Source organism: Poeciliopsis prolifica, unplaced genomic scaffold (genome assembly GCF_027474105.1).
Source record: "Poeciliopsis prolifica strain line A6 unplaced genomic scaffold, Auburn_PproV2 SCAFFOLD002, whole genome shotgun sequence".
In the NCBI taxonomy this organism is placed as follows: domain Eukaryota; kingdom Metazoa; phylum Chordata; class Actinopteri; order Cyprinodontiformes; family Poeciliidae; genus Poeciliopsis; species Poeciliopsis prolifica.
The window spans coordinates 9,127,563-9,155,252 of record NW_026562377.1 but is presented as its reverse complement, the minus strand read 5'-3'; the positions used below and the strand labels follow the sequence as shown (position 1 = coordinate 9,155,252).

At 40.0% G+C, this 27,690-nt stretch overlaps 1 protein-coding gene across 1 annotated transcript in view; it reads right to left on the bottom strand.

The window, feature by feature from the left end:
• LOC129377558 (adenylate cyclase type 1-like) overlaps nt 1-26,367 on the bottom strand; it is a 47,350-nt gene extending 20,983 nt beyond the window's left edge. The window contains exons 1-7 of the mRNA XM_055057596.1: nt 25,132-26,367; nt 21,922-22,071; nt 15,431-15,549; nt 12,528-12,639; nt 6,743-6,870; nt 1,683-1,841; nt 215-356 (exon numbers count right to left, since the gene is read on the bottom strand). Of these exons, the coding sequence (XP_054913571.1) occupies nt 215-356; nt 1,683-1,841; nt 6,743-6,870; nt 12,528-12,639; nt 15,431-15,549; nt 21,922-22,071; nt 25,132-25,746 (1,425 nt within the window). The 5' untranslated portion in view covers nt 25,747-26,367. The remainder of the gene's footprint in view (nt 1-214; nt 357-1,682; nt 1,842-6,742; nt 6,871-12,527; nt 12,640-15,430; nt 15,550-21,921; nt 22,072-25,131) is intronic.
• Nucleotides 26,368-27,690: the final 1,323 nt, after the last annotated feature.

Here is a 27,690-nt window from a genome sequence, read left to right as displayed (position 1 = left end):
GACATGCATGTACGCACTCTCACACACACGCAGACACATATGTCCAGTGTGTGAGAGACAATTTTACTACCCATATGTATGCCAGCTTAGCACATGCTCTGTCTCTCCCTCTGCATGAGAGGATTATTATTACTGTATGACACTGACAGCTGTGGCATTTCTCAAGTTTTTGTTGGTAGGGAAAAAGAAGCATGAAAGAGGTGTTGAACCGTACTTTACGTCTGTGCGAAGGCACGATGAAGAATGTCTCAATATGGTGCTTCTGCAGGAAGGCGTGCCTCTCGTGGCCAAAGCCTGGCTCCACCTCATAGTCTCCGTTCAAACACTCCAGGGTGGTCCTGGTGATGTGCACCTTACTGAGAGCAAGATGAAAGTAGTTGGTGTTAAAAGTCGCTGCTGACATCTTAAATCATTTCCTTCCTCATTATTTTTAGCGGGCTAATAGCTCCTCAGTTTGCTCAAAACTCTTCACAGTAAGAACATTTTCATCCTAATGACTCATTTAATCTTATGTGGAGAGGTAAAATCTTATTACTTAACGTATAACAGGACCAAACTGGGCCAAAGAGATGACCTCATTTCACAGTGTTTTTAATGCAAATCTGTTTGTTACTGTATATGGCTTTTTGTAAACTGAAATTTATTACCAATGCTCAGCCCTGTTTCTGGTTTTCAATGCTGTATTTTTAAAGAAAAATCCCACAAAGGCTTTAAATAATTTTAGAACATTATGAATAAGATGACTTCAGAAGGAATAAGACATTTTATTCATATCTTTGGACATGTAGCTACACCAGTTGATTTAATATAGTCTCTTTGATTATTTCCCAAAGACAAAAAGGGGCTCAGAACTCGTTCATGAGGTAACTCCTGTCCCACCTTGAACCAGTCGGTAGAATATATTGAATTCTGGTAATTTATTTAGCAGTATTTCTCAACGAAAAGATCCCTTGAATAAACAGAAACATATTGCCAGTATCATCAAAAGACACCTAAATAGTAAATAATCAACCTATGGGCTCAGAGATTTTTTAGAGAACAAACAGCATCATAATCAGGTCAGGGATTAAGTTGATGAGAACTTTAGACAAAAGTTAATCTGTTTGACATGTATATTTGAATAATAATAATAATAATAATAATAATAATAATAATAATAATAATAATAATAATAATAATAATAATAATAAACTCCACATCATTCTGAATGCCCAGAATGAGATTTGGTGCCAGCAGCATCATGCTGTGGGGCAGCTTTACCTCTGCAGTCACAGAGAATCTTTTCAGAGTTGATGAAAACTGGGAGAGAGCTAAAAACAGAAAAAAAAATATTGGAGCAAAGCTTGATCCTGTAGAGCTGGTTACACTGATGATGATCAGATAATCCAGCGCGTTTGATTAGCAGCATCTGGTTGCTAATTTCTATTTCAAATTGAATTGTAGCCGCAAGGGCGTAGGTATTCTTTTCTTCATACACTAAATGTTTTCCTAACTAGAAAATTAGCAGTGTTTGACGTACATCAACATCTGGCTAATCTTATTCATTTCTGACTTCCTGTAATTCTTTATATGGAACACAACTTAAATGTAATTGACACATTTTGAACACAGTTTTTTATCCTTTCTTTTCCCTGTGAGTGCTGCTTCATTTCAGTCTACAAGTTCTGACAGTCGTTACTGACCCAGGCAGCCCACCAGCCTCCATCACATTTGCTAGTGTGACATCGTTCGACCAGACATCATACTGCCACTTCCTCAGGCCCAACACGCCACAAAGAACCCGTCCTGTATGCAGCCCAACACGCATGTTCAGATCCACTTCGGTTGCTTCCACCACTGAACTGTTGGAAGACATAAAACAAGATAAATAGAAATTATTATCACTAAATTCTGATCACACACTCCACAGATTTGTAAAGTATTTGTTAATTTCAAATATTGCTTTTTAAAACTGAAATGTAACTCAAATTACTTTAATGCTTTAATGAAACTAAAAAGATACAATAGAAATAATGGCTAAATTTTTCTCCCACCTTTTTTCACTGTGGGTTAGTTCAGTCTTAGTTAACGACTGTACCACTGTATAATTTGGAAATAAAAGTCACTTCGTCTCAGCGTGATTTTCAAGAAAGTCGGAAGGAAACTTCCTAAATTTATCTGAAACTGTTTTTAACTGTTTTAACAGTGCTGCATCGCTCTCTGGCTCTGCAGTTGTTCATCACTTTGCATGGTGTAGACCAGGAGTGTCAACATCCAGTCCTAGAGGGCCGGTGTCCTGCAACTTTTAGATGTGCCTCTGCTGCACCACACCTAATCATCTAGAATAATTAGGTCATTAGCGAGGCTCTGGTGAACTGATCTACACAAAGAGGAGGTAATTAAGCCATTTCATTCCTGTGTTTTGTACCTGTGGCACATCGAAAAACTGCAGGGCCACTGGGCCCTCGAGGACTGGAGTTTGACACCTCTGGTGTAGACTCATCCAACCCCAATCAAGTACCCATTCATTAATGGGTACTTGATTGGGTACCCAGACAGGGTGAATAAGCAAAAAATAATAAAGGGGATCAGAATCAGGATCAATACTAAGTTGTCTGTCCTTATACATCTAAGACAGACTGCTTACTAGTAGTGATTTCTAACTATGTATATTTGTGTGTGTGTGTATATATATATATATATATATATATATATATATATATATATATATATATATATATATATATATATATATATATATATATATATATATATATATATATATAGCTGACTGGATAGCTCAATACATAAGGCATCAGTATATCACCCGAGAGGGCAGGGTTCGAATCCAGTCTGGGTCCTTAGGCAAGACCCTTCAAGCTACTGCCTACCTCATACCATGAGAGATACTAAGTTGCGTAACATGCCGGCTCAGACGTCGCCCGGCCAAACAAGGTCTGCGTCAGGTGTTGGGAACCAGAGCACCTTGATGACAAATGGGCTACTGGAACAAGATGGAAATGGGCGAGAGATGAAAATGTGGATCTGTTGGAATGCTACTACTCAAGTAACCCTAGTCAGAGGGGTTACATGCAAAGACTGGGGAAGGAATGGTTACTTCGACATCCCCAGTCAACACTAAGCGCTAAACAACTAGTAGCTCAGTGTTCCAACATCCGCAAACGGCAACTGCTATCACAACTTGAGATTGACGAGATACAACACAAATGCTACGGCAAAAGGGAGGAACCCGGATGTCAGGACTGTGGGGACTTAACTACAAGTTCCCACCCAGTGAGGGGATACACGGCCCCAATGAGCGAAAGTCTCAGGGCCTGACATGATCCATGCCTACTGGCTAAAGAACTCACTGCTCTCCATGAGCGACTGGCAGCCCAAATGAACCAGCTGCTACAAAGTGGGACTCACCCTGAATGGTTAACTGAAGGGCGGACAATCCTAATCCAGAAGGATCCATCAAAGGGTCCAGTCCCACCCAACTACCGACCAATAACCTGCCTCTCCACAACCTGGAAGCTCATGTCAGGCATCATAACGGCCAAGATAAGCAAACACATGGATAAACACATGAGCACGGCACAGAAGGGTATCGGTGTAAATACCAGAGGAGCCAAACACCAACTCCTCGTAGACCGCACAGTTGCCCGAGACTGCAAAACCCGACACCCCAACCTGTGCATGGCTTGGATCGATTACAAGAAAGCCTATGACTCAATGCCGCATACTTGAATCATTGAATGTCTAGAGATATATAACATCAACAGGATTCTGAGAGCCTTCATTGCAAACTCGATGAGGCTGTGGAAAACCACCCTTGAAGCCAACTGCAAACCACTTGCACAAGTGTCCATCAAATGTGGCATATACCAAGGAGATGCTCTGTCCCCGCTACTGTTCTGCATAGGCCTGAACCCCCTCAGCCAAATTATCAACAAGACTGGCTACGGATACCGACTCAAAAATGGGGCCAACATCAGTCACCTCCTCTACATGGATGACATCAAGCTGTATGCCAAGAGTGAGCGAGACATCGACTCACTGATCCACACCACCAGGATCTACAGCACTGACAGCACATTGGGATGTCATTCGGACTAGAGAAGTGTGGTCGGCTGATCACAAAGAGGGGGAAGGTGATCCGCACAGAAGGAGTCTCACTCCCACAAGGAACAATAGCAGACATAGAGGACAGTTACAAGTACCTAGGTATACCACAAGCAAATGGCAACCTCGATGAGGCCACAAGGAAAGGAGCCACAGCTAAATACCTCCAACGAATAAGGCAAGTCCTGAGAAGCCAGCTCAATGGCAAGAACAAAATCCGTGCGATAAACAGCTATGCCCTGCCAGTAATCAGATACCCTGCTGGAATAATTAGCTGGCCAAAGGAGGAGATAAAAGCCACAGATATTAAGACTAGAAAGCTACTAACCATGCATGGAGGGTTCCATCCCAAATCCAGCACCCTGAGACTGTACACAAGCCGCAAGGAAGGAGGCAGAGGACTAGTGAGTGTGAGAACCACTGTCCAGGACGAAACAACTAAGATCCATAAATACATCAGGGACAAAGCCTCAACAGACAATGTGCTCAGTGAATGTCTCAGACAACAGGGAACGGAGGTTGAGGTGCCAGAGATACCATCATGGGAGGACAAGCCCCTACATGGGATGTACCACCAGCAAATAACCCAAGTGGCTGATATCAGTAAATCCTACCAATGGCTGGAAAAAGCTGGACTCAAGGACAGCACAGAGGCCCTCATCCTGGCCGCCCAGGAACAGGCCCTAAACACCAGAGCAATAGAGGCCCAGATCTACCACACCAGACAAGACCCAAGGTGTAGGTTGTGCAAGGAGGCCCCTGAGACAGTCCAGCACATAACAGCAGGGTGCAAGATACTGGCAGGGAAAGCGTACATGGAGCGACATAACCAAGTGGCAGGCATAGTGTACAGAAACATCTGTGCAGAATATGGACTGGAAACCCCGAGATCAAAGTGGGAAACACCCCCAAAGGTGGTGGAGAACGCCAGAGCTAAGATCCTGTGGACTTCCAGATCCAGACAGACAAAATGGTAATGGCGAACCAACCAGACATTGTCGTAGTGGATAAACATCAGAGGAAAGCCGTTGTGGTAGATGTAGCAATACCAAGTGATTGCAACATCAGGAAAAAGGAGCACGAGAAACTGGAGAAATACCAGGGCCTCAGGGAAGAACTGGAGAGGGCCTGGAAGGTGAAGACCACAGTGGTGCCTGTGGTCATCGGGGCCCTCGGGGCAGTAACCCCCAAACTGGAGCAGTGGCTACAACAGATCCCAGGAACAACATCAGACATCTCAGTCCAGAAATGTGCAGTCCTTGGCACAGCCAAGATACTGCGCAGAACCCTCAAGCTCCCAGGCCTCTGGTAGAGGACCCGAGCTCAGAGGATAAGAACCACCCGCGGTGGGTGAGAAGGGAATTTTTTTATAAAGTGTGTAGCCATCACTTCTAACTTTACATTACAGCTCTTTTACAGTAGGCCTGTAGCATCGTCTTACTGCCAAAACCTTTCCTCTCCAGTGAACCACTTCAGCTTTTCATCGACAGCTGAATATCTGTCACTTTTACGTGACATGGAGCTGAAGAAGAAATCTGAGCGCACAAAAGGCTTTACAAATTGTGGGTTTATGTGTTTATACAAAATGAATGAAAAAGTAAAAGTGTCAGCCAGGTTGAAGGAGGGATGTCTCTCTTTCTCCCTCTCACACACACACACACGCACACACACACACACACAAATGGATGAGTATGCACAGCAGAAGTCTGCCCTCTGAGATAAAGCATTCCTTCAGCTGCATCCCTCCACTCAGACACAGCAGCAGGGGACAAACAGGTCAGTGAGTGTTCATATGAGACAATAAGGTAAAGGTGCCATTTATTTGTGGCAATATGCTTGAAAGAGAATGTGTGGTGGTGTCCGTTTTTTTCAAGGTGTTTTTGTTTTTTCTGTTTGGGTAAAATTACTACAGAGACCAAAAATCTTTCTGGTAATTTGTCAAATACAGAAACATTCCTGTTTGTCCTTCAGTTGGCTGGAGCTTCCAGTCAGTTGTATACAATGCTGAGGAACAGAAAATCCCTGAATCCCCAGGTTAAAAGGGAATTGTTTTCAAATCCCACATAGGAATGTTTGGTAACACTTTATTTGACAGGTTGTGAATAAGACTGCCATGACACCGTCATAAACATGACATACCACCTGTCATGAACATGATAAAAGTCTTTATGAATATTTATGACACTTTTAATACAAAGTTGACATTATTCAAAATGTCTCCATTATGACAACTTGACATCAACCCAGAAATCAAAATCTGACATAAATTTGTTATAAAAGGATTCCTGATTAAACGTTAAAAATAATGTAACTTTGCATTATTAAATCTAAAATTTAAACAGTTTCCAGATTGCTGGAAATTATTATATTTTAATTTCCAGAAATCACAATGAAACTTTGTTGCATTTCTGTGTTGGTAGATAAACCTAGAATAACATCTAAAGAGTGAAATTAAAGGAACTGAAATGATTCAGTTGAAACAATTTATTTAGAACAAATAAAAGTCAAAGTAAAAAGTTCAATACATTCTTTTCCTTCAAAGAAGAATGAATCACTTTCCCTTAAATAAAACCTTCTGTGATGCCACACAGGCCTGTCGGGGATGAATTTGTTTTCACTGTGGGTATTTGTTACTTACGCAATTGTATCGATCATATCCAATCCCATCTCCACACAGCAATGGGCATGGTCTGCCTTGGGTTGTGTAAGTCCCGACACACAATAATAACAGTCCCCCAATATTTTTATGCGCCTGCAGTGATTCTCCTGCAAAGACATGAAGAAGAGCACAAGTGAATACTTAAAACATGACACACTTAGTTCAGTTCTTTGGAGAGACTGATTTCTCCAAATTTTAAAATATGTAATAACCTTTAAATTGAAGTGGTTTTATAACCAATTAAGAACTTGCTACACAGCAAACATTGGACTATTGCAAAATTATTGCCATTTTTACAAATAAAAAGTCACTCACAACTTTTGGATGAAGGTGTTTCAACATATTTAAGTCAAATAATGACATAATTAGCAAAACTTTGCAGAACTTGACTGTGTACTGTCAAGTTGCAGTCAACTTGAAGGTACACAAAATGGTGCCAATATTTCCAAACCTTTCAACTTCCAACTAATGTTGGATGTAGTTTAATAATCATGCATCACAACCAAATGAAAACAGAATTACGACAACAAAACCACATCGGTGAAAAAAAAATGTTGTTTTTCCCACTCATAAATACCGTTTTTTAATCTTTTATGTGCCATTCTCTTGTTTTTTTTATATCATTGAATATATATCTTATATATTTTGACTTCAAAAAAATATCTTAAAACCGTAAAATTTTTCAACAAGTCCCGTTTCCAACTTGAAGAACCAATAACTAGAACAGAAATATTATGTCATAAGATCTCGTTTCACCCCAACAACTTAATAGTTCATTGATTCACATAAAAAAATTGACGTTTCAAAATTGCTTCTCTTGGTTCATTTGAATACAAGAAACATGCAACTTAAGAAAAAACCCACTTTGGATTAAATTAAAATAAATTGTGAGTGCTTCTACATTTGTCAGCTAAATCTTCAACATCAACGAACATCAACTCCTTCCACCTGACACATGACTGACACAGTCTACGAGCTGCAGCTGCACCCCTGAACATGTAAATCAGAGATGGTGGTTGTGAAACCATTTGTGCGTTTGTTGTTGGGGCCAACTCTAATTGCTCCGACATGCTCTTGAAGTAGAATCCCGCCCACACATTCCCCGACAGATCCTTCTATTTGTCACAGAGCACATTGTGCGTGAAGTCAGAACACGTACAAAAATAAACTCGCACCTTAGCAGAACATTACCAGTCAAGAAAACACAAACAGCCGCATTCTTACATGTGAACACCCTGTACTACACTGTACTTCAATTTGGTTTCATGCACAGGGTTCCCTGTCTCACTCAGTTATCAGACATAATGATGGCAAACCCTACAAAGCTTCCCCTACAGGCAGCCTGTGAGTGACAAACACACATACATGCACGCAAACACCCACATGCACACAGATATAGGGAGGATTCATGGCAACTGCAGGGTGAGAGGCAGAGATGAGAAGAGAGAAGATGGGGTGCTCTGGTTTTCCGCTCACGGGAGCAGAACGATTTTGGCGTGGGAGGATATGAGAATTCGGAACGTGGATGATTATCCCTGCCCAAGATTCAGAAAAGTGTGTTTGCGTGTGCGAATTTGAGCATCTGCGTGAGAAGAAACGAGAGAGGAGTCGTCAACTGACAGAAAGATACGTCTCAGGAGAACAGGAGCATTGTTTGTTTTCCGGGGAAAAATAAATAAAAAAAATTGAGAGTTTAAACCTGCTGACTTAGAGGCCAGGTGATGCATACCTGCCTTCACCTGTCACCTGGTTGAAGGTTTTGTTTAGGTTTGTATCCATGGTGGTTAAGTTTAGTTTAAACCCTCAGGGGACAAATGTGTCGTGTAGCGTACACAACAGTCGAGCTCAGCAGCTGTGACAGGCTGGTTTCAAAGCAAATTTCTCTCTGGCTAGCGCGGCAGGGTATAAATCTCAATTAGGATGCAGCTGCTGCACACATGCATGCAATATATTCTCATCACAAGATGTCCATGATGTGGGTTTGCAGAGCATTAGTTCAGTGCTAGTGAGTCACATATCACTTCTATCTTGCTCTCTCTGTCCCTTCAGTCAATCTCCCTACGTTAAGCCCTGACTGATCGCGGCAATGGAGAATTAACTCAACAGGGATTATCCTGCAGATCATGTGACTTTGCCTGTGTGCATGTGTATGGTGGTTATAAAATAGGAGTAAACCATCTGATGAGATCTTCTGGCCTTGAGGCAGGAGAGGTTGGGAGAAAGTTCTCAGTGACCATTTATTCTTAGGATTTTTCTAGAACTGTATAAAAACAGCATTATATCTGCACAGTACAATTAAAATAAACAACTATGCCAAGCAGTGAATTGTATGGACAGGAGCCAGCTGAGGTGACATCTGGTTAGTATGCCTCCTGGACGCCTCTTTGGTGAAGTGTTTCAAGCATGTCCCACTGGGAGGAGACCCAGAGGAAAACAAAGTACACACTGAAAGGATTGTTCTGTTCTTCTTGGCAGAGCTGGGATCGCCTTGGGATTCCCCCAAAAGGAGACATCAAAGAGAGTAGATCAATTTTTACTTTTAAGAAATAGTAAGATATAATATTCTATCAGTGTATAAGGAAGAATATTGACTCAGAAGAATGTTGTATAATTATGAAGTTATATCGTTTTTTTTTTTGTCATTATTGGTTTGTTTAAATACACTGACTGTTTTGTTTAAAGATGTGACTGTATGATGGATGGCTGATTGATAATTAGTTGCTTTTGAATGGATGGATGGATGGATGGACGGACGGACGGACGGACGGATGGATGTCAGATAGGATTTTTTTCCAACTACTCATTTTCATTCAAAACTTTTGTTTATATTAGCATGTGTGCTTTCAAGCTGGGTTTTGTTCTTATATATCAGTGTAAAGCTGTGATTTTTCTCGAGCGTAGGCATTTTCTCAACCAAGTTCAATCGTCCTTATAAACGGAGGAGGCTTTTCATTATTCTGCCACTTCAGATGCACCGCTTTTAAAGAAATTCTCCTATTAAAAAGTGAACATCACGACAGAGAAAATATCCTTCTGTTCAACAAGTAATAGCAGAATAGAGCTCCTGTTTAGCCCATTAGACTTTACTGCTCATAGCAACAAGATGAACACGGTGCACACAGAATGAAGCAGGTCCCATCTGTCCCTAAATCAAAACCTAACTAAAGCATTACAGATTATTTGATAAATCTGGACTATAGTTGTTACTACAGTTCAAAACTCATGATTATTTTTCTTCGATACCACTTTTTGAGTTTTAATTACGGTTTTATGAAAATGTATTCAGTATAGGTTAACAGTCCGCACAGTCACAAGAATCTTGACCAGTCAAAGTGTGACTCACAGGATTTTCTTAGACTATTCCAGAAGATAGTATTTAATACAGACCACACAGCAGCAGATTTTCTTATAAAGACAGAAGCAAACCCACAGAAAAATGTGTTTCGCATCAATTTATAAAAGAATAATGTGAATACTTGCTTTAGGATAGCAGTAGCTTGTAAGGGACTGGCAACCTGTCTAGAGAGTTATCCGCCTCCCGCCATATCACAGCAGGGATACACTCCACCCTGCAGCTACAACCAAGACAAGACGTTTTTAGAAAATATGTGGATAGATGGAAACAGTGAAGGCGATGTTGTAATTTATGTAAGTCGATGAAATGTCCTCTGAGGTGACCTAAACGGGAATGTGTGTGGCTGTGTGTGGCTCATGCAGTTTTAATATGATTATAGCGGTCTGCCGGCAGATAACCTATCTCTCACCTAATCTCCTTTCCTGGAGAACAACCCTGCATTGGCTTATTAATGCACAGTGTGTGCTTCTGCACACATTAACAGTAGTCTTGGTTGGGCCTTATCACACACATACATGTTCACGCACTCACACTTAAACAATCCTCCTCCTCAGCCCTCATCTCTCTGTGAAAATCGGCCTTCTCATCTCCACTTCTTGACCTTCTTCAACTCCTCTTCCTCCTCCTCAGTGTCAGTCAATTTCTCCAGCCTTACTTTCACAATTTGGATCAATGCATATATGGCTTGGTATAAGAAATGAGTTGCAGGACTCAATAATACATTCAGTTTTCTTGGAGACAAACAACTCACTGAAACACGACTTTACTAGCTGCCTCCATGGCTGTGGGCTGAGCAGGATGGCTCAGTGACATTATTTCTTAACAAAAGTTATAGAAGAAAGTTTGCAATATTTATTGTCAGCTTAAGTGCACAAATAAAAAGAAAAAATCTGCACCCTGAGCACAGACAGTACAAATAAACTTCAGTTCTTGCAACAGCCCCAGAATTACCAGAATAAAATAAAATAGAAATAATTGTTTGGAATTGGATTGTGTGGGTAGTTTTAAACTTCATTCTTATTGGCAGCTGACAAAATCAGGAACAAAAGCTTTTTGGAAAGTAATGATAGAACTATGCACATTTCAGATGGTATGTCCCAATATCTTATTACATTCGTTTAACTAATTGGAAGAGAAACTAGTAAAACAGACCACAGAGTAGCAAATAGTACAGAAAGTCCTGTTGGGTTCCCAAAATTGTATTTAGCAAGTAACGTTGGATAGAACACAACAGTTTTCAAAGTTGCTCAGTTTTCAAAAGTATACAAGATTTATAAAAAGTGTTAACATTAACAACTTATTGCATTTTGTCAAATTACAAAAGCAAAGCTCAATGATGAAAAAATGTCAGTTTTTAGTATTTCTTTACAAAGAACTGAAACATGCTGTTTAATTGGTCTTTTTTAAAAAAAAAAAAAAACCTTTAGCTTATTTACTGGGAAGAAAGAACTGATAATAAATGTTCCTGATAAGATGATTTTTTTTATGGAACAGGTAACGGAGGCTTCAGAGGAGATGTCTATCTTCTCCTTTCCACAGAACCTCCTTTGAACCAGGTTTGATTTAGGGACAGATGTAGAAATTAACCAGAGATGGGAAAGACTGAGAGGAACTCCCTACAGAAGAGAGGTGGAAGGCCCTGTGTACGTGACTGAATTGATATAAAATAAGAATTATATGTGTTAAGTTTCACTTCTTCTTCCTTCTTCTTCCTCTTTCTTCTCTCTCTTTCAAGTCTGACCTCTGAATTTTCAAAATAAAATATCTAAAGACAAATGTGCATTTCTCTGACTGTCTCAGTGTTTCACTAATTAGAAAAGAATATTTCATTATGGTCTCAACCCATTTTATCTTAATATTGTGAAATCCATTCAAGCCACTAGCTTCAAACGTTTCTTGTTTGTAGTCTGTATAAAAGCAGTTGTTCTGTGAAGGAGAGGAAAGAGAACATTGACCATTTTTGAGTAAAATGTTAGAGAAACTTGTTCTGGATCAATTGAACTCATTTAACCTTGCAGTATTCCAAAAGAAAAAAAAACACTCTGAGATAAGAGCTCATCTTATGACAGAAAATGCACTAATAAAGATCGCACATGCTTTCGGACACATCAGATTAAATAGAACTTTAGCGGTTCTTTTGATACTTTTAACCATAGCACCCTATAAGACGTACTCAGACATAAGTCAATTGTCTGCTATTTTTTTCCGACAACAGAAAATAATAAGGGAAATTGTTCAACTGATCTATGAAATTATATTTTCATATCAAACATTTATATATTTTCATCAGGTTAACACAAATTTGACTGGGAATCTTATCGCTCCATCTGTTCCATCTCTTGTTTAAATTTCTTTAAGTTGTCATTGTCATTTGAAGCCAGATGTTTTATGTTAAACAAGGAAACTCACCGTTGCCAGTTCATCAAACTTCCCAAAGAGTTCATTCAGCAACTTGACCAGTTCCTGAGCAGTGCACTGAGAAGCCAAACTGGTGAATCCCACAATGTCAGCAAACAGGATGCTGGAGAAAAGAACAAGAAGACATTTTAATCTGCATTTTATTCCTCCATTGTTGTTTTAGACTAACTAAAGTACTTGGTGTTTTAATACAAAAATGTCAAAAGAGAATGTGGATAGAGCATTGTGCTACTGTGCTGTGTTTTCCATCCTTGCAGCTAAACACACAGATCACTTTGAAGCAAGAGTAATTGGCTAACAGTGATCAGCAATGAAGCAAACAGCAAGTACTATAATCCAATCCCTGATAAGTGAAGGCGTCTTTTAGGCCAGCCACTAAATCAATTACAGAGCTGAATTGCCTGCTGCTGGCTAACTGAAGTAGTGCACAAAGTAGGTGTTGAAAACCACTTAGCCCCTCGTTCATTTGCTCAGAGGCAGCCCAGATGGCAGCAAAACAAGGTGTTATGGATCTTATTGACTCGGTGGAAACTCACTGCTCTCAGTGGAGCATGCATCAAAGCTTGAGTGGGATTTAGCTTAATCATGATAATTGACTCTCAAGTTCAGAGACACCTCATCCAGAAAAAATTACAGGAAAGTACTTTGCATCATCCATGTAAGGTTGACATGCTGGCTCGGCTCTGCAGCGGGCGCATTTCATGTTTCGTTTGTGTTCTTTATGCGGAACAGATTTCAAGTGGTGGAGCAAATTTGGGGTCCTGATGCCGATTTGAACCTTAGTGTCAACTGCATAATTGTAGATAACTACCTTTATATCAACGTGTACATTTTTATGAATTAACCTATTAGAAACAAAAAGCACTGAAAAATATCAATGTTCAATGGTATAGTTCTGTGCTTTTTAAGAAATAATTTCAAGAAAGTTCTGGTTTTGTTGCACATGTGACAATCTACTATATTCACCACATGTGTAGACTAAAGAGTCGGGTTTGGTTGAAACCTTGAAGAAGAGTGTGCTCTTGATTATATTACATTGATTCATAAAAATCCTGCTTTTGTGATCCATTGTTGAAGCCCGACTATTGTTAGAGATGTTAATAGGATGGTTTTAAAAACGTGCTCATCTAAACACATCAAAATCATAGAGAAGCACGATTTCAAATTCATCCAGATAAATGGTGCCAAACTCTTAATTCTTCCTCAGAGATTATAATTACTGCTGCATTTTTATGTAGAATACCTTTTTTTCCCCCTTCCTGCATCGTGACTATGTCAACCAAGCTCTTTTGCTGCTTGGTGCAGTTGCTCTGGAGCCTGATGTATGCAAAGCTGGGATCACGACCGTCGCTCAGCTGAAGAGCTCTGTTGTATAATATTTCACTGAATGGTTCCGTGCTACGGGTCATACTGATGTGTGGATGGTGAGGCGAGAGCAGCAAGGTTGGCCAAGTGCATGTGTGATTAAATGTTCTCAGGGAAACAGCAAAGGAACCCTGATCGTGGGTGCAACCCCCTGCACAGCTACATAAAGAATATTTTCCCTACTTTTTTTTTAAAAAAGCCCTGTTCTGATGCGTGTGCTTGCAGCAGAGCCCCAGAGGCAAGCAGGAGCTGGCTTGCTGGAAGAAATAACGGGATATTTGGCGGCGTGCCAGTGTGGTGATGAGGCTGCTTGCTCCCATGTTGTGATCGCAAAGGAGATGTACACTCAGAACTAAAATGATACAGGCAGACAGACAAGAGTTGAGGACTCCCTCTTGACAGAAGTGCTGTTGATATGCTACCTAACACTCGACTCCTACACTAAGCAGCACTAATGCACCTCTCCTTTTCTCTTTAACGCCTCACTGGAATGAAATCAGCTCAGAGTCGGGTCAGGTTCTCACACTCTATGTCAGCTGCGAAGTAAAGGGAGTACTAAAAGAGCTAATTAAAAATACAGGGAAAGATCAGTATTTATTGTACGCCTCAGGTAATGCTCCTTTTACTTTCTGGTCATTTGCTCAATTATGACAGACAGGCAGTTAAAATAAAGTCAACTGTTTGCATTTAGCTTTTTGTCAAAATCTTTAAAGATAAAAATTAAATAAGAAAATCTGATCCATCCGTCCATCCATCCAATATTTAACCTATGGTATTTCTGCTGGTTTCTTATTGAAACCATAAATTACCTACCATGAATTAAATTACCTTTTTTATTTTTTCTGTTTTTTGTTGTTGTTTTTTTTTCACTTTAATGTCAATATTTAGAAAAGCTGAAGTAAATTGTTAAAATGCCAAAATTGTGATGACTTTCATACCCAGGAAAAGTGGATGTCAGATTCTAACTGACTCAAACGCTACGTTAATGCTTCAAAATGATAAAGTTTAAGCATATTTCTAAAAGCCACTATAGTTTAATTACTCTCCTTCAAACTTTAAAGATTGTTTTGTTGCCTTTGAGGGAAAACATAAACTTCTTTCTCAGCAGCTCATGTTTTTGTTAACTGAACACCTCGTCTCTTATTCCCTAACTTTTTGCTCTGGTTCTGAAGTCATCACCCTGAGGGGAAACATCTGCTTATATCTTTACCAGTTAGTCTCTTACTGTTTCTGCCTGCTGGTGGTTGCTTGTCTCAATAATTCTTACATTCCACTGAGATGCACACAAAAATCAGCTTTGGCATTATGTGTGACAGCCAGGAAGATGAAGCAGAAACAAAAGCAGGAAGAACTGTCAGAAACTTCAAATTTAAGAGATATGACTATACTCTTCTTAACTGTTGTTAAGTAAGTCTATGTAAATCAGAGAGGTCTGATTTCCTTTCTGATTGGTAAACTGCAATGTCACACCTGAAAAAGTGAAAACACTCCCTGTGCACACCTACTGAGTTGTCACGACATCCCCATACCTGACATTGTCATGGCGCTGGATGTAGATCTTGTGAAAAATTCTCTCTGGTGGCTTCAGGAAGTCCTCCTTCATCTCCATGGCAACATTTCTGGGCAGCAGGCTCATTAGCAGACGCTCCTGAGGAGGGAGGAGGCGAAGCCAGAAAGAAGGCAGTGTTAGGACTTCGAACTGCATTAAACAAAGTCACCAGGAGTTGTCTCTTTCTCGCTGAAGATATGAGGATTTTATTTTTAGAAATGTAGAGAAAAACATAGTTAAACGCTGAACTTTTGGGGAACGGTTTCAGCATAGTTGCCTTATACAACCTAATCCTTGTCTGTGACAGTTTTTTGTTTTGTTTTTTGTCAGTGAATTCACTTTGAAAAAAATTTATTAAGAAACTTTATGTTTTTTTTCTACATATGCATTATCTATATAAAATGATGACATAACTTAGCTGGGGCATTTTTTTCTGTAAAAATAATGAAAGAATTGTATTCTGTGCTTGTTTGAACAGAATAAATGAAATAGAAAGTAAAAATAGATAGATAAATATATATATAAGTAAATAATCAAAATTCTGCAAATGGCAAGAAGTCCAAAGTTCTGCCCTGAAGGCAGACAACTAAATAAGGTATAACACAAAACAAGATCAAGATATGACATAGAGCCACTAATAATGTACGTAAAAAACAGAGATCATTGAAAGCAGTTGTGGCATTTGGGAACTACAGCTGGAGATGTCAGAGTTAAACAACGGTCCTCTCCAGAATAGCAGGGATATTTTGCAAAATGCACATTTCAAGTGCAAATATCAAACTTCATAAAGTGATTTCTTGGTGCTAAATGAGTGCAAATCTGACTTTATGCATTCTTTTCATTTTAAAACTCAACACCGAGGCAGAATTTACTCATAAAATAAGGCAGCAGAGCAAATGCAATCTCTCTCCGCTGACACAGTTTGTCCACATTTAAGTAATTCATTATGCATGCATGCCAGGGAATGCCCGACAGTATTTATATGTTGTTATGTAAATTACACCCAGAACAAATAGCTTCAAGTTCTCGGAGATGAGAGGTGCTTTAATTAAACGAGCTGTGCAAAAAAAATATATATATATATATAAATATATAAATAATTAAGGCTGGTAGTTATTTAGGAACAGAAGAAAAGTTGTGAAAAAAATCTACTGTGGTATTTGCTCAGGGATAATGTTTTTGCACATCATTTTTTTCAACATTTCTAAATTGTGTTGAAAATCATGGTGTTCTCTCTATACATTAACAATGCAGAATGTAACTGTGGAACATTGTAACCCTGCCTTACATGTTGTGGCTAATTCTGTAAAGGCATCCACATGCATTATCAAATTTAGAGGCACACAAACAAGTCGGGGGGGAAGAAACCAGAGCTTTCGAAGATAAAAAATTGTTTTATATGTCAATTGAAAGGAAAGGCATTTATTTTTTGTTTATGTTTACAAATTACATTTCTTTATTTTTTATTTTTTAGAAAGGCTGCTGGAGTGCTCAGGGAGAACCCACGCACATATGGGGAGAACATGTGTGCATGGGTACAAAGTTGACAACCAGAAGCATATTTTTATGTATTTATTTGATCACAACATCTGCTGGAGGACACCTGCGACCACCTGGTAAAAAAAATAAAAAATACTGACTCCCAGAGGGATACAGTTGAACTCAAGCTCACAAAACACATGTAAACTGATTGGGCGAACGTCATGCACCCTCCACATCTCTGCTGAGGGTGTGGAGCTGTTCCAGAGATTCACAACCAGGACCAAAAGCATTCTATCCTTCCTGAATCCAAGGCATTGTTACTGATGGATAAAATTACAAGGATTCTAATTGCTGCTGTACATAATCAAATACAGTTACCTTATTTCTGTCTGCAGAGCATTGCTCATTATGTACTCAGCACATTGTTTCTGCCTTTTTTAAAGGTGGAGATTAAAAAGCTAACACATTTCACAACAACAAATCATAGAGGTTGATGACATTCTGCAACACAGACAAACCAACATGTCATGAATAGGCAGGAGTGTTTTGATGAGCAGAGTAGATTGTGAAAGCTATCATGTAATTTTGCATTTTGAAGGATTAAAGAAAGTCATGGTTTCCCACCTTTTGTCAGTGGTTTTAACACAGTGTTTATGCCACTTATTTGTAAATGCTATCCAACGGTTGACCATGTACGGGTGCGCTTACCGTCTCAGCTCAAAACGCCCCTTGGCCTATTCAGCAGCAGAGTTACAATGTTTTCACAGTTTAAACCAGACCCTCACGCACATTCCTCCAGTTTAATACATCTGAAAGTTCTCAACAAGTCAGACAGACAAACCAGACTTCTGAAGAGTAAATACATCAAGCTAAAGGTTAACTGACTTAATATTAGCTGAAGACAGAGACGTAGAGAAGAAAGGTGGAGGCCAAAGAGTTAATTGACACGAGGATCTTTCTTTTTGTGTTGTATGGACCCAAAAAAGTATATATGTTTGTAGTTCTCATCCTCTTTGCTCAATCTTTCAACCCAGACACAGAATCAACTAAAAATGTCAAGATATCTCAAAGACCTTGAGCATTTGGTGTTGAGAATATAGTTGATTTTAGAGACAATAACACTCCTGCAGCCTGGAATTAAGCTGCCATCAGCTGTATTTACATGTATTTAATGAAATCTGCTTTGTAAATCTGGTGGAAAGATAAAGTTTTTTCCCTTATATGGTTTTAACAGGAGTTTCTTTTAAAACCTTACAGTCATGTTAAATAAATTAGAATTTGCAATCCATTGAGACTTTTTTGTCACATGAAAATTACTTTTTGAAAAGTAAAACCATAAGCAAATATTGAAAGTACTTTTCATTAATCTCACATTTAGTCATTTTTGGAATTAAATTCTTGAGCATAAGGTGGGCGACAAATAATTTTTAGTTAAATCTTCCACTATTCTTTGCCTCAACTTAAGTGAGTGTATTTGTTTCTTTAAAAAAATTATTAAAAAAAAAAAGACTCTTGCATGCTTGTTTAGTACGTACAATAACCTCTGCTGCCAGTGGAGTCAGAGTTTAAGGGTAGGTTCTTCTGTTTTACTTCAAGTTACAAAGTAAAAAGATTCATTTAGAGACAACATTGACTAATTCTGAACAAAGGAGCCAAGAATAGACTCAGTCCTAATCGATTGGCTCTTTTATTATATCCAAAACATCTGAGTTGCAGCACCATGAAGCATACTTCAAATTCTCACAGGATGTCAAATGATTGTAAACGCACTATGAATCATCTTGCAGCCGTGCTGCACAGCTTTGGAGAGGTAAGGCCATATTTCCATTCACAAGAAAAAGTAAGTAAGAGCTGTAAAGTAGCAGCTGTCAAACCTGCTGAAAATAAACCAGTTTAGCTTATTGCAGGCATTTCATTAAGTGTGGAAATTATGAAAACATGTGCCATGACCACATGCATGAAATATTAAGTCATTTGTTTTATTAATCTGTTCCACTTTTATTGCCTGACACTTTTATAATTGTCTGTTAATATTTAAAAATGTCCTCATCTCTTTCCACTTTATTTCACTAAGAACTTGTGAGACAGGAATTATTAATAAACCAAAATCATCGCACAATTATTTTCCCCATAGGTTTGCATGTATGAATGTTCTAAAATGCTTCTAAAATCACTGAAGTTGTTTGTTGTGTAACCTATGCACAGTACACAATAAACAACTGAAAAGTTTAAATAAACCATTAAAAGCCTAACATAAATATATGCCATCTGTGCCAATGCTACCCATGACCAGCATTGTAGCTCTTCTATTTATAATAACAAATTTGTGGTACACTCATTTTGAGAGGGTTCACTGGGAATCTTTTTTCTAGAAAGCATAAACAAAATGGAAAATACAGAAAGTCGAACACAGAAATAAAACTAAGGACAAAAATGCAAGCTGAAAACCACAACAGAGAAATGCATAAAATTATAAAATGTTGTCAGAAGTGGAGAATCTGATTTGCACTACTCTGCATGGTGGCTTGGTGAAATTAATGGCTGCATGAATAACTTTTCAAAATGTCAGCCAAAAGTCCTCAGGCTAATCCAATGAGCTGTGGTCATGTTTGTTTTCAAGCAGAACTCAAATCAGTCATGCTAATTGATTTTCAGCCAGTCGAATAATGAAACTAAATTAGATCCCCCCTTATATCTGATTCTGAACTGTGTGCTGAAGCAGCAGTGCAACCAAACCCAGATTTTGAGTCAACCCTAGATAGTGTTATAAAAATTATGCTGTCGATGAATTTTCCACAAGCTATTATTTCTTTGCAACTACCTAATTGCTATAAAATGGATAAAGTGTTGTTTTTCTTGCTTAGGACAGACTAAATTCTTAAAATAATGTCAACTCACATCCCCTGTTCCCATATTCAGCCTCTTTATTCTTTTAGTTCTGCTCTTGCACTGTTTCAAACAACGAGTGCTTGACAAAATCATCCATCAAAACTATCATTACCCTTAGAACTCTTACACACAATTTTATGTGATATCAACAAATCTCTACATGTTTTATGTGATAGATAGCATAAAGTAGTGCCTAACTATGGGAAGAAAGACAGTGAGAAGTGGTTCCTCAAAAGTTTTAATAAATAAAATAAAACACTGCCTTTCCATTTGTTTTCAGCATCCTTTACACATGTACCCCTAAATAGAACCAAGTACAAACATGTTACTTCAGAAGAAATAAGTAATAAAGTCCATCTTTGTGTATGTTCATCTCAGTATAAATACTACTTCTCTTTGAAGTCCTCAGAGGTTATATAAAGTACATTAGTGAACATTAGCAGCATCATGAAAGTCAAAGGATTTAGAGACCATATTCAATCCTTTAAACATCTCACAACTCACTGCTGCAAACCCACCAAGACATAAGGATCATAAACATATGGGTCAGACAGAGAGAATTTAACAGAAGAAGCCTGTGATGCCTCCTCACAGATCAAATGGGAGTATGTGTTTACAAGACAATTATTAATCACACATTAATAAATCTGAATTCTACGGAAGTGAGATTGAAAGACATTGTTCAAAGGAAGACACAAAAGCATATTTTTGTAGAAGAAGGACAGCTATTGAAATACAAATGTATCTCTTCAAGAAGCTTAGGTTGTTGCAGTAATATTGCAGAGCTATGTTGAACGTCTTCAACAAGTCTGCAGTCTAGAAGGCAGTATCTTCTGCAGTCCACAACTTATAAACAGGCTTATAAAGAAACTTTGCTCTGTTCTGGAAATTGCTCTGGAGTATTTGCTTATTTCCATAACTAGAAAATCAATACTGATGGCATTTTTTAAGTCACCTGTTATTTGTTTGTACAGTGATGAAATGTTCAAGGGGTGTGAATACTTTTGGCAGATAAAAAAAATCACTCACTGTCACCTCTGTTGTCTCAGAGAAACATTTGCATACATCTCGAATTAAAAGAAAGAAATGGAAGGAAACAGAGAATTTCTGGCAGTGTCACTCCATGCTGCATTCACGTAATAATTCAATTTATTTCTCTTAATAAATTTTTCCTAAATTCAGAGACAAGAAAAAAAAGACCGAGAGTTTCCATCTCTGATCAATCATTCTCAGAGATGGAGAACCTTTTATTCATATAAATCTCATTTCAACCAGACTGCCTTTGTTGGAAAGGCAATGAAAAGTAACAGATTCCTCGCTTACTTGATTTAATGAATGAAGAGGAAGTTTTGAATCGCTTCCCTTTTCAGAAAATTGAGCAGGAAAGCCGGTTTTCCACAAAGGCGTACCGAATATAGCCCTTTCTTCTTCGGGAATCAATAAGAACTGTTGATCCTGCTCAAACACACACCCTGAGCGATAAACATAGCCATGTTTCACGCCGCTTGATAGGCGATCATCAACTCTGAGACCTGTGCTCAGAGCAGCAGAGGTTTGCTGGCAGATCCTGATCAGAGGTCTGTGTGTTTCTCTTTCCTAAATAAACCATGACCTTTACTAGAGTCGGGAGGCCATGGAAGCAATCTGCTTGTATAATTGCCTGTCAGAAGGGAGCCTGTTACTGCTGGGGAAAAACACAGCATATCTTCTCCTAATCTACAAAGAACAGGTGCAAAGTGTGTAAGCGCTGTGTCAAACGAACGGAGAATGTATATTCAGGCGTATTGAACACATTAAATAATTAATTTTCTCTTTAACAAGTGCAGGATGAGATGGGTGCGGCTCAGAAAAAGAGAATTTCTGCGGGTTAAAGTTGCCTGATTGTTGCTTAGTTAAAACCCTCCATGTAGGTGTGCGTGGAGGGGGAGGAATGTGTGGCACTGCAGCTTGTGCCTCAGTAATTGTTCTTTCCTTAAATAGCTGCTGTCATAGTTACTGCATGCCTGTGGGCAGGTTGTTGGAATATGCTGGAACCTGAACACTTAAAAAAAAAAAAAAAAACTTCTGAAGAAGCTGTGAAGTTTGAAGTTCACGCCTCACCTGCTTCTCGTTTTCGTCCTCCAGCCGCAAACGCTCCTCGATGCAGTTGCGCGCCTGCAGGAAAACCTTCCTCTGAGTACGCTCGGTCAGAATCCTCACAAACACCCCCGACAGGTTCACACTGGTGAAGAGCACGGCGTTAGCCACCAGCTGCAGACAAACAAGAGCAGACATGCCTAAAGAAGCTGCACACATCTGCACATATAAGCCTCTGTGTGCAGCCAGCAGTCCCCAGTAGAACACATCTTCTTCCTTCTTCCAAGGTTACCTCTTCCTTGTGGCTTTTTGGTCAGTGAAAAAAAAAAATCTGAAAAGATACAACTTTTTCAAAGATATTGTAATTAGTGAAATGCACCTGCAATAACATAATAAAAAACAAATTTAAAAAATAGATTTATTCAAATTTGGGGGGAATAAAGACCCTACTTAGTTTCCTGAATCTTCGAATGATGTCATCCTAGTTGGTAGCACAGTGTACCTAACCCCAGTTCAAACTGCTCCTGGTGTTTTAAAGTGGTCTTAATGAATAGTTTTCCAGGCTTCCTGAAAAAGCTTTGGCTGATTTTTCACTTATTTGCTCCTATCAGAGCATGGCAGCTTATGATCAGTGTGTTCTTAGAAAATAAGACATGCAGTGAAAAAGCAGTCAAAGTCTGAAAGAGGTTCATTAGCACTGGAAAACTGTTAAAAAAAGACTTCTTTAAAATAGTTACTTGGAATATAAATATAGAAAATTAGACAGACTTTTGGGCAGTACTGCCAGTATCCATTATCACCGAGGAAAAGGGGTGATGGATAATGTACATTTCAAGTACAGGATGTGAAATGTACGTTTGCTTCCTGCTTTTTTTTTTCCACAGAAGATTATAGTTTAAACTAGCAAGAACTAGTTGTCCCCAACTCATAATTTCACATGGGTTGATGTTCTGTAGGTTTTAAATGATTCCTGTTTAATCTCATCTGGGTAAATTTTCACTGACAAAAACATGCATTTGTATTGTAGCACAGTAGCATATGTGCTGGGAACAACCTGTACTATAATGAACACAGATACACGGAAGAAAAGTATCAGTCCTTTCTTAGATTCTTTTTTTTTTTTTACATTAGACAGGAGGTCTACTTTTTTATCAAGGTGAAATCATGTTTCAATTATTTCTGGGTTTCTCAAAGATTACAATTAAGATTGCAAAAAAAACCACAGGGATTAATTTGAGATAATTAGCAAGTCTTAGATACATTTTATGTTGGCAAAATGACTCAGGTCAAATGTCCTCCATGTTTATAGTTACCAGCCATAAGCAGATATACCCAGAATACAACGACTGACGACAATTGTTATATTGCTGGTGTTCAACTATTTCTGAGATAGAGTCAACATCAAGCTACTTGAGCTTCTCATATGAATGGGAATATTCAATTTCATTTGGAAATCAAGGTCCTAGAGTCATAATTCATGTTCTTTGTCATGTCCATGCTGTGTTTAGTCAACTGTCTCACCTGGGTCCTGCCCTACCTAAACACCTCTCATCTTCTGCCCCCTTGCCAGATTACCGAACGCCCCCGAGCAAGTAGAGATCCAGCATTTTCTTCCAAGACTTCAGTATATTTTCTGTCCACGGATTTATTCCTTCTAGCAACTCCTTTATGGATCCCATCTGTTTCGGATTTCAGGACCCCGACCCAAGCTGTGCCACATGACCACCGAGTATTGCCTGCCCCTCCTGCTAAGTTTTGCTCTCTGTCCTCTACATTGTTCTACTGGGGAGTCCTGGCTGCAGAGGCTTACAGTGTGTGATCTCAGTTTGATCATTGTCTAAGTCCTTGGATGCTGCTTTTTGAACCTCTCTGTAGAGCTTTTCTTTGATTTGTCGCACTCTCAGAAGATTGTTAAATCTGGTTACCTGCACCTCCCTGTCATCAAACCTCAGTTCTTCTGCTCCACCCGTCCATTGCTCTACAGGTCAGTGAAGACCTGTAGAGCAATGAAGTGGATTGCAATGAAGCAATGTGAAGCCTAACATTTCAAACATACTTCTGCTTTATCTGTGCATCGCCAGCTTTCTCCCCTGTCTGCTGAGAGCTGTTGGATGACCTCACGCTGAGCAGCTACCAGAATTTGAAACTAAAATTAAACTTGTTTGTTCCTGATGAGTACTTCTGCGTGTGGTTGCATTTCTGGCTCCCCACTGAGTGTCCAAACACCTAGAGTCTGAAGACATAGTGGGGAGGAACAGAATCCAAATTTCTTGAGATCCAGAGTGAAGTTTTCACAGTTCCTGATGTTATGGAAAACCATGGCATAAAGGCCAAAGCAAATGCAACCATTTCCCAGGAAAGTCTTGGTCCCATGTGCGTGCGCGCGCGCGCGCGTGTGTGTGTGTGTGTGTGTGTGTGTGTGTGTGTGTTCCTAGCAGATGTGATCATTTCTTCTGTCTGCAGTACCTACTGGATGCAAAATTCTTTTTTAAATGGCCATTGTATCGCCATGCTTGATTCACCAGCAGATTCACTGAACCAAAACCCCAAAGAAACACTTGGATATAATGGTGTGGGAAATGTCAGACCTCAGAACAATATGGAAGAGCTGGAAACGCTAAAAAGAAAAAAAAAACGCCTCACAAGACTCGTAGGTTGGTTATATGCCGCAATATACTGGCGCAAAAAGAAGCTCTGATAAAGTAGTACATGCATCACAAAGTATTTTAAGCATGTCATGAGTTTTACTTCCTTAATGCAATTGCTGAAAAACAAGTTTTCAATCCCTATAATTACGTTGTAATTATGGATGCAGCTGTAGATTTCAATGCTCACAAAAGCAAACGGTGCTACATGACCACAGCAATGTGCTTCTCAGAAATAAAGCTCAGCAGCTGTGTCTGCATCCCGATTCAGCACCGAGAGGCGGACAGCTCCTCGTCCGCTGCATCTGCTGCAGAAAAACCGGCATCTTCTCGTCCTGGGGCGAAAATCGATGCACAGTGTTTTATTATTAACCTTTGCTTCTCCGGGGAAAGTTGGATGCGTAAACATGCTGCCTCTTAACTATCAGAGCGAAGCAAAGTAAATCCCTTCCACAGGTTAGAGATACTTGGAGTGAAGTTGAACAGTGAAACTTGGACTCAGAGCTCGCATGTTATCCTGCATCAGATTAGTTTCAGATTACCCAAACTGTGGGGTGTGGGTGCATTCTTATGCAGGTGCAGCACTCACCGGTCTCCACAGCTTCTGCTTCATCCCCGTCACGGACGTCGCTATTACTATGAAATGGGATGCAGACAGCATCACCCCGAACAGCACCGCCAGCAGCGTCCGTACGGGAAGCAGCACGTAAGCCACGAGGGTGACCAGCATGAGCTGCCACACGCCTTGCTCCGGGGTTGCAGCGCTCATCGTTTCCGGCGTGCCGAGCGCCAGCGGGAACGGACAGCAGAGCAGCGCGAAGGTGAAGCTGAACAGCAGGGCCAGCTTGGCGATCTGCTGCAGCTGCGTCACCTGCAGGTACTTGACGTTGGTGACGATGAAGAGCGACAGGAATACCACGCAGTGCACCGGGTAGGAGCCCTTGGACAAGGTGAGCCGGGGACTGGACAGCAGCTCCACCAGAGACAGCGACGACGCGGCCACGATGAGCACCGCCAGAGCCTTGAGGGTGGCGGTCTGCTCCAGCTTCAGGTTGTAGTTCTGGAAGAGAGCCTCCAGCTCCTGGCTGTTGAACTCGTCCTCGCAGGCGATGGCTCCCAGCGGCGCGCCGGGTGGGCAACGACCCTTTCTCCGCCGCGTCTTAACTCTTTCGAACGGCAGCTCCTCCATGGTCCTGCCATTCATGAAGCTGAGGTGGGAGGGAGGAAAGGGGGGGTTGGCGCACGACCCCTCAACTTTTCGGCTTCTCCCCCCCTCTGGAGAATGAAGCTGGCACCCTCTTCCGTGTCATGGATGATGGATGTCGGACTCGGAGTCAGAGGAGGAGAGGGTGGCTATGGCGCATCGCGCGCGCTCTATCCACAGGTTGATGGTTGTTGGTGTGCAACCCGACCACTGTGCCGCTCTCTCTCTCTCTTACTGTTTCTCTCTCTCCCTCTCTATTTCTCTCGGCACGCACAGACCACCTGTCTTGCCTCAGATGGGGGTCACCTGCGCTCCAAGTTCATTTAAATCAGGTTTAATTACCAAAACACTTCTCCAAAATGGCAAAACATCCTCTTTCACAAAAATTGTTTAAAAAGCACATTTTATTATCGTCCTCCTTTAAAACATAATATTTCAGAGCCTCCCTTGTTGCTGTTTGATTTGCTTCAGTGAAGGGTCAGTGGTTGGATGAAGACAGCAGCAGCGCTGGTGATTTCCCCTCTCAGTGTCTGCAGTCATAGCTGATGTAGTCCCCGGCTAAAAATAGACCAGCTGCACCGGTGGATGGTCCAATATAGCAACAATTTGGTCTTTCCCACATCTCTCTAGCCCTCCTTCCCCCTCAAACATAGTCAAACATTTACCTGCAGAGTAAAATCCTTCTAGCAAATAAAGAAATAACGGGAATAAACCCAGCGCAGGTTGCGCCCAGAGGGAGGTTTGAATGATAAGGAAGAAAAAAAAGCAGCGCATGTATGAATGATGACGTGCATCCCAAAATGTGCTGCTCCGTTATGGTGGAAGGTATGTTTTGCATATTTGAAATTACGCAACCCCGCTCTTAGCATTGTGCCCTGTTGATATGTGAGAGTTAAATTGATTTCCCCCGTCACAGATAAATGCGGCAAAATCTGAACCACAGTTGAAACATGTTTCGAGATTGATGAGTAACTCTCTTACTCCTTACACAAAGAGTAAAGGAGTAAAACTACTTCTTACACAGGCATTTATTGATCCATATATTTATCAGTGCTCCCACCTCCTAACCGAACAGCCACATTCTCCAGCACACACCAAGCTTTTTTGATGTGTGCTTATGCTCCTTTTATCACCATATTGGACCTTGGAGCTTATGTCAGGTCAGATTCTATAGTTCAAGCTTGTTCTCAAACAATTCGTAATTACCTGGACCGTTAAAAACATCAATCAGTCATCCTGCACGGATGTGTATTCCCTTTGTCAAGCAGAAACTTCAGAAGAACATACATATGTCCTTCTGTAGCCTTTGCACCAGAAAGATGCAGCATAGTCCTCCATCAGTACATAGGTTTTTGTGTGTCTTCAACCATCAGATCAGACAAAAAGGCAATCAAAGCTTTTAAAAATCAATGAACCCCTGATCTCTAGAAGACAGATGTAGTGGTTTTGATGGTCACACTATTGACCTTTGCACATGTGGTTTAGATTGCTTGGATGTCTGAAGAAATCAATGAGCCGGCTCATCGATGCTTCAAGTCAGTCGATGTGAGGCACTCTGGGACTGTTAAAATATCTCTTCATGCACATGCTCAATTACTGTCTGGTCAATATCCAATACTTTTTTTTCAATCATTATGAAGTTGACTTAAAAAATCAATAAATTAGAGACAATTTAACATCTAACTGAATGGAGCTAATTACCTTTAACTAGCCATTTTGAACTAATTTGAAACGTATGAAAATGTCAAAATTTTATCCCAAATACATAGTATTTCAGTTATGCTGACTCAATTGCTACATAATAAGCATTTTTACATCCAACAGCTTCAGGAGTAGCAGTTGGAACAAATATTCATGGTAAAAAGTATAACTAGTAATACATTTTACACTTGAAGGTAAGTACAAGAAGCCAGAGTCCTACTAATGCTAAAAGGCAAGTTAAAC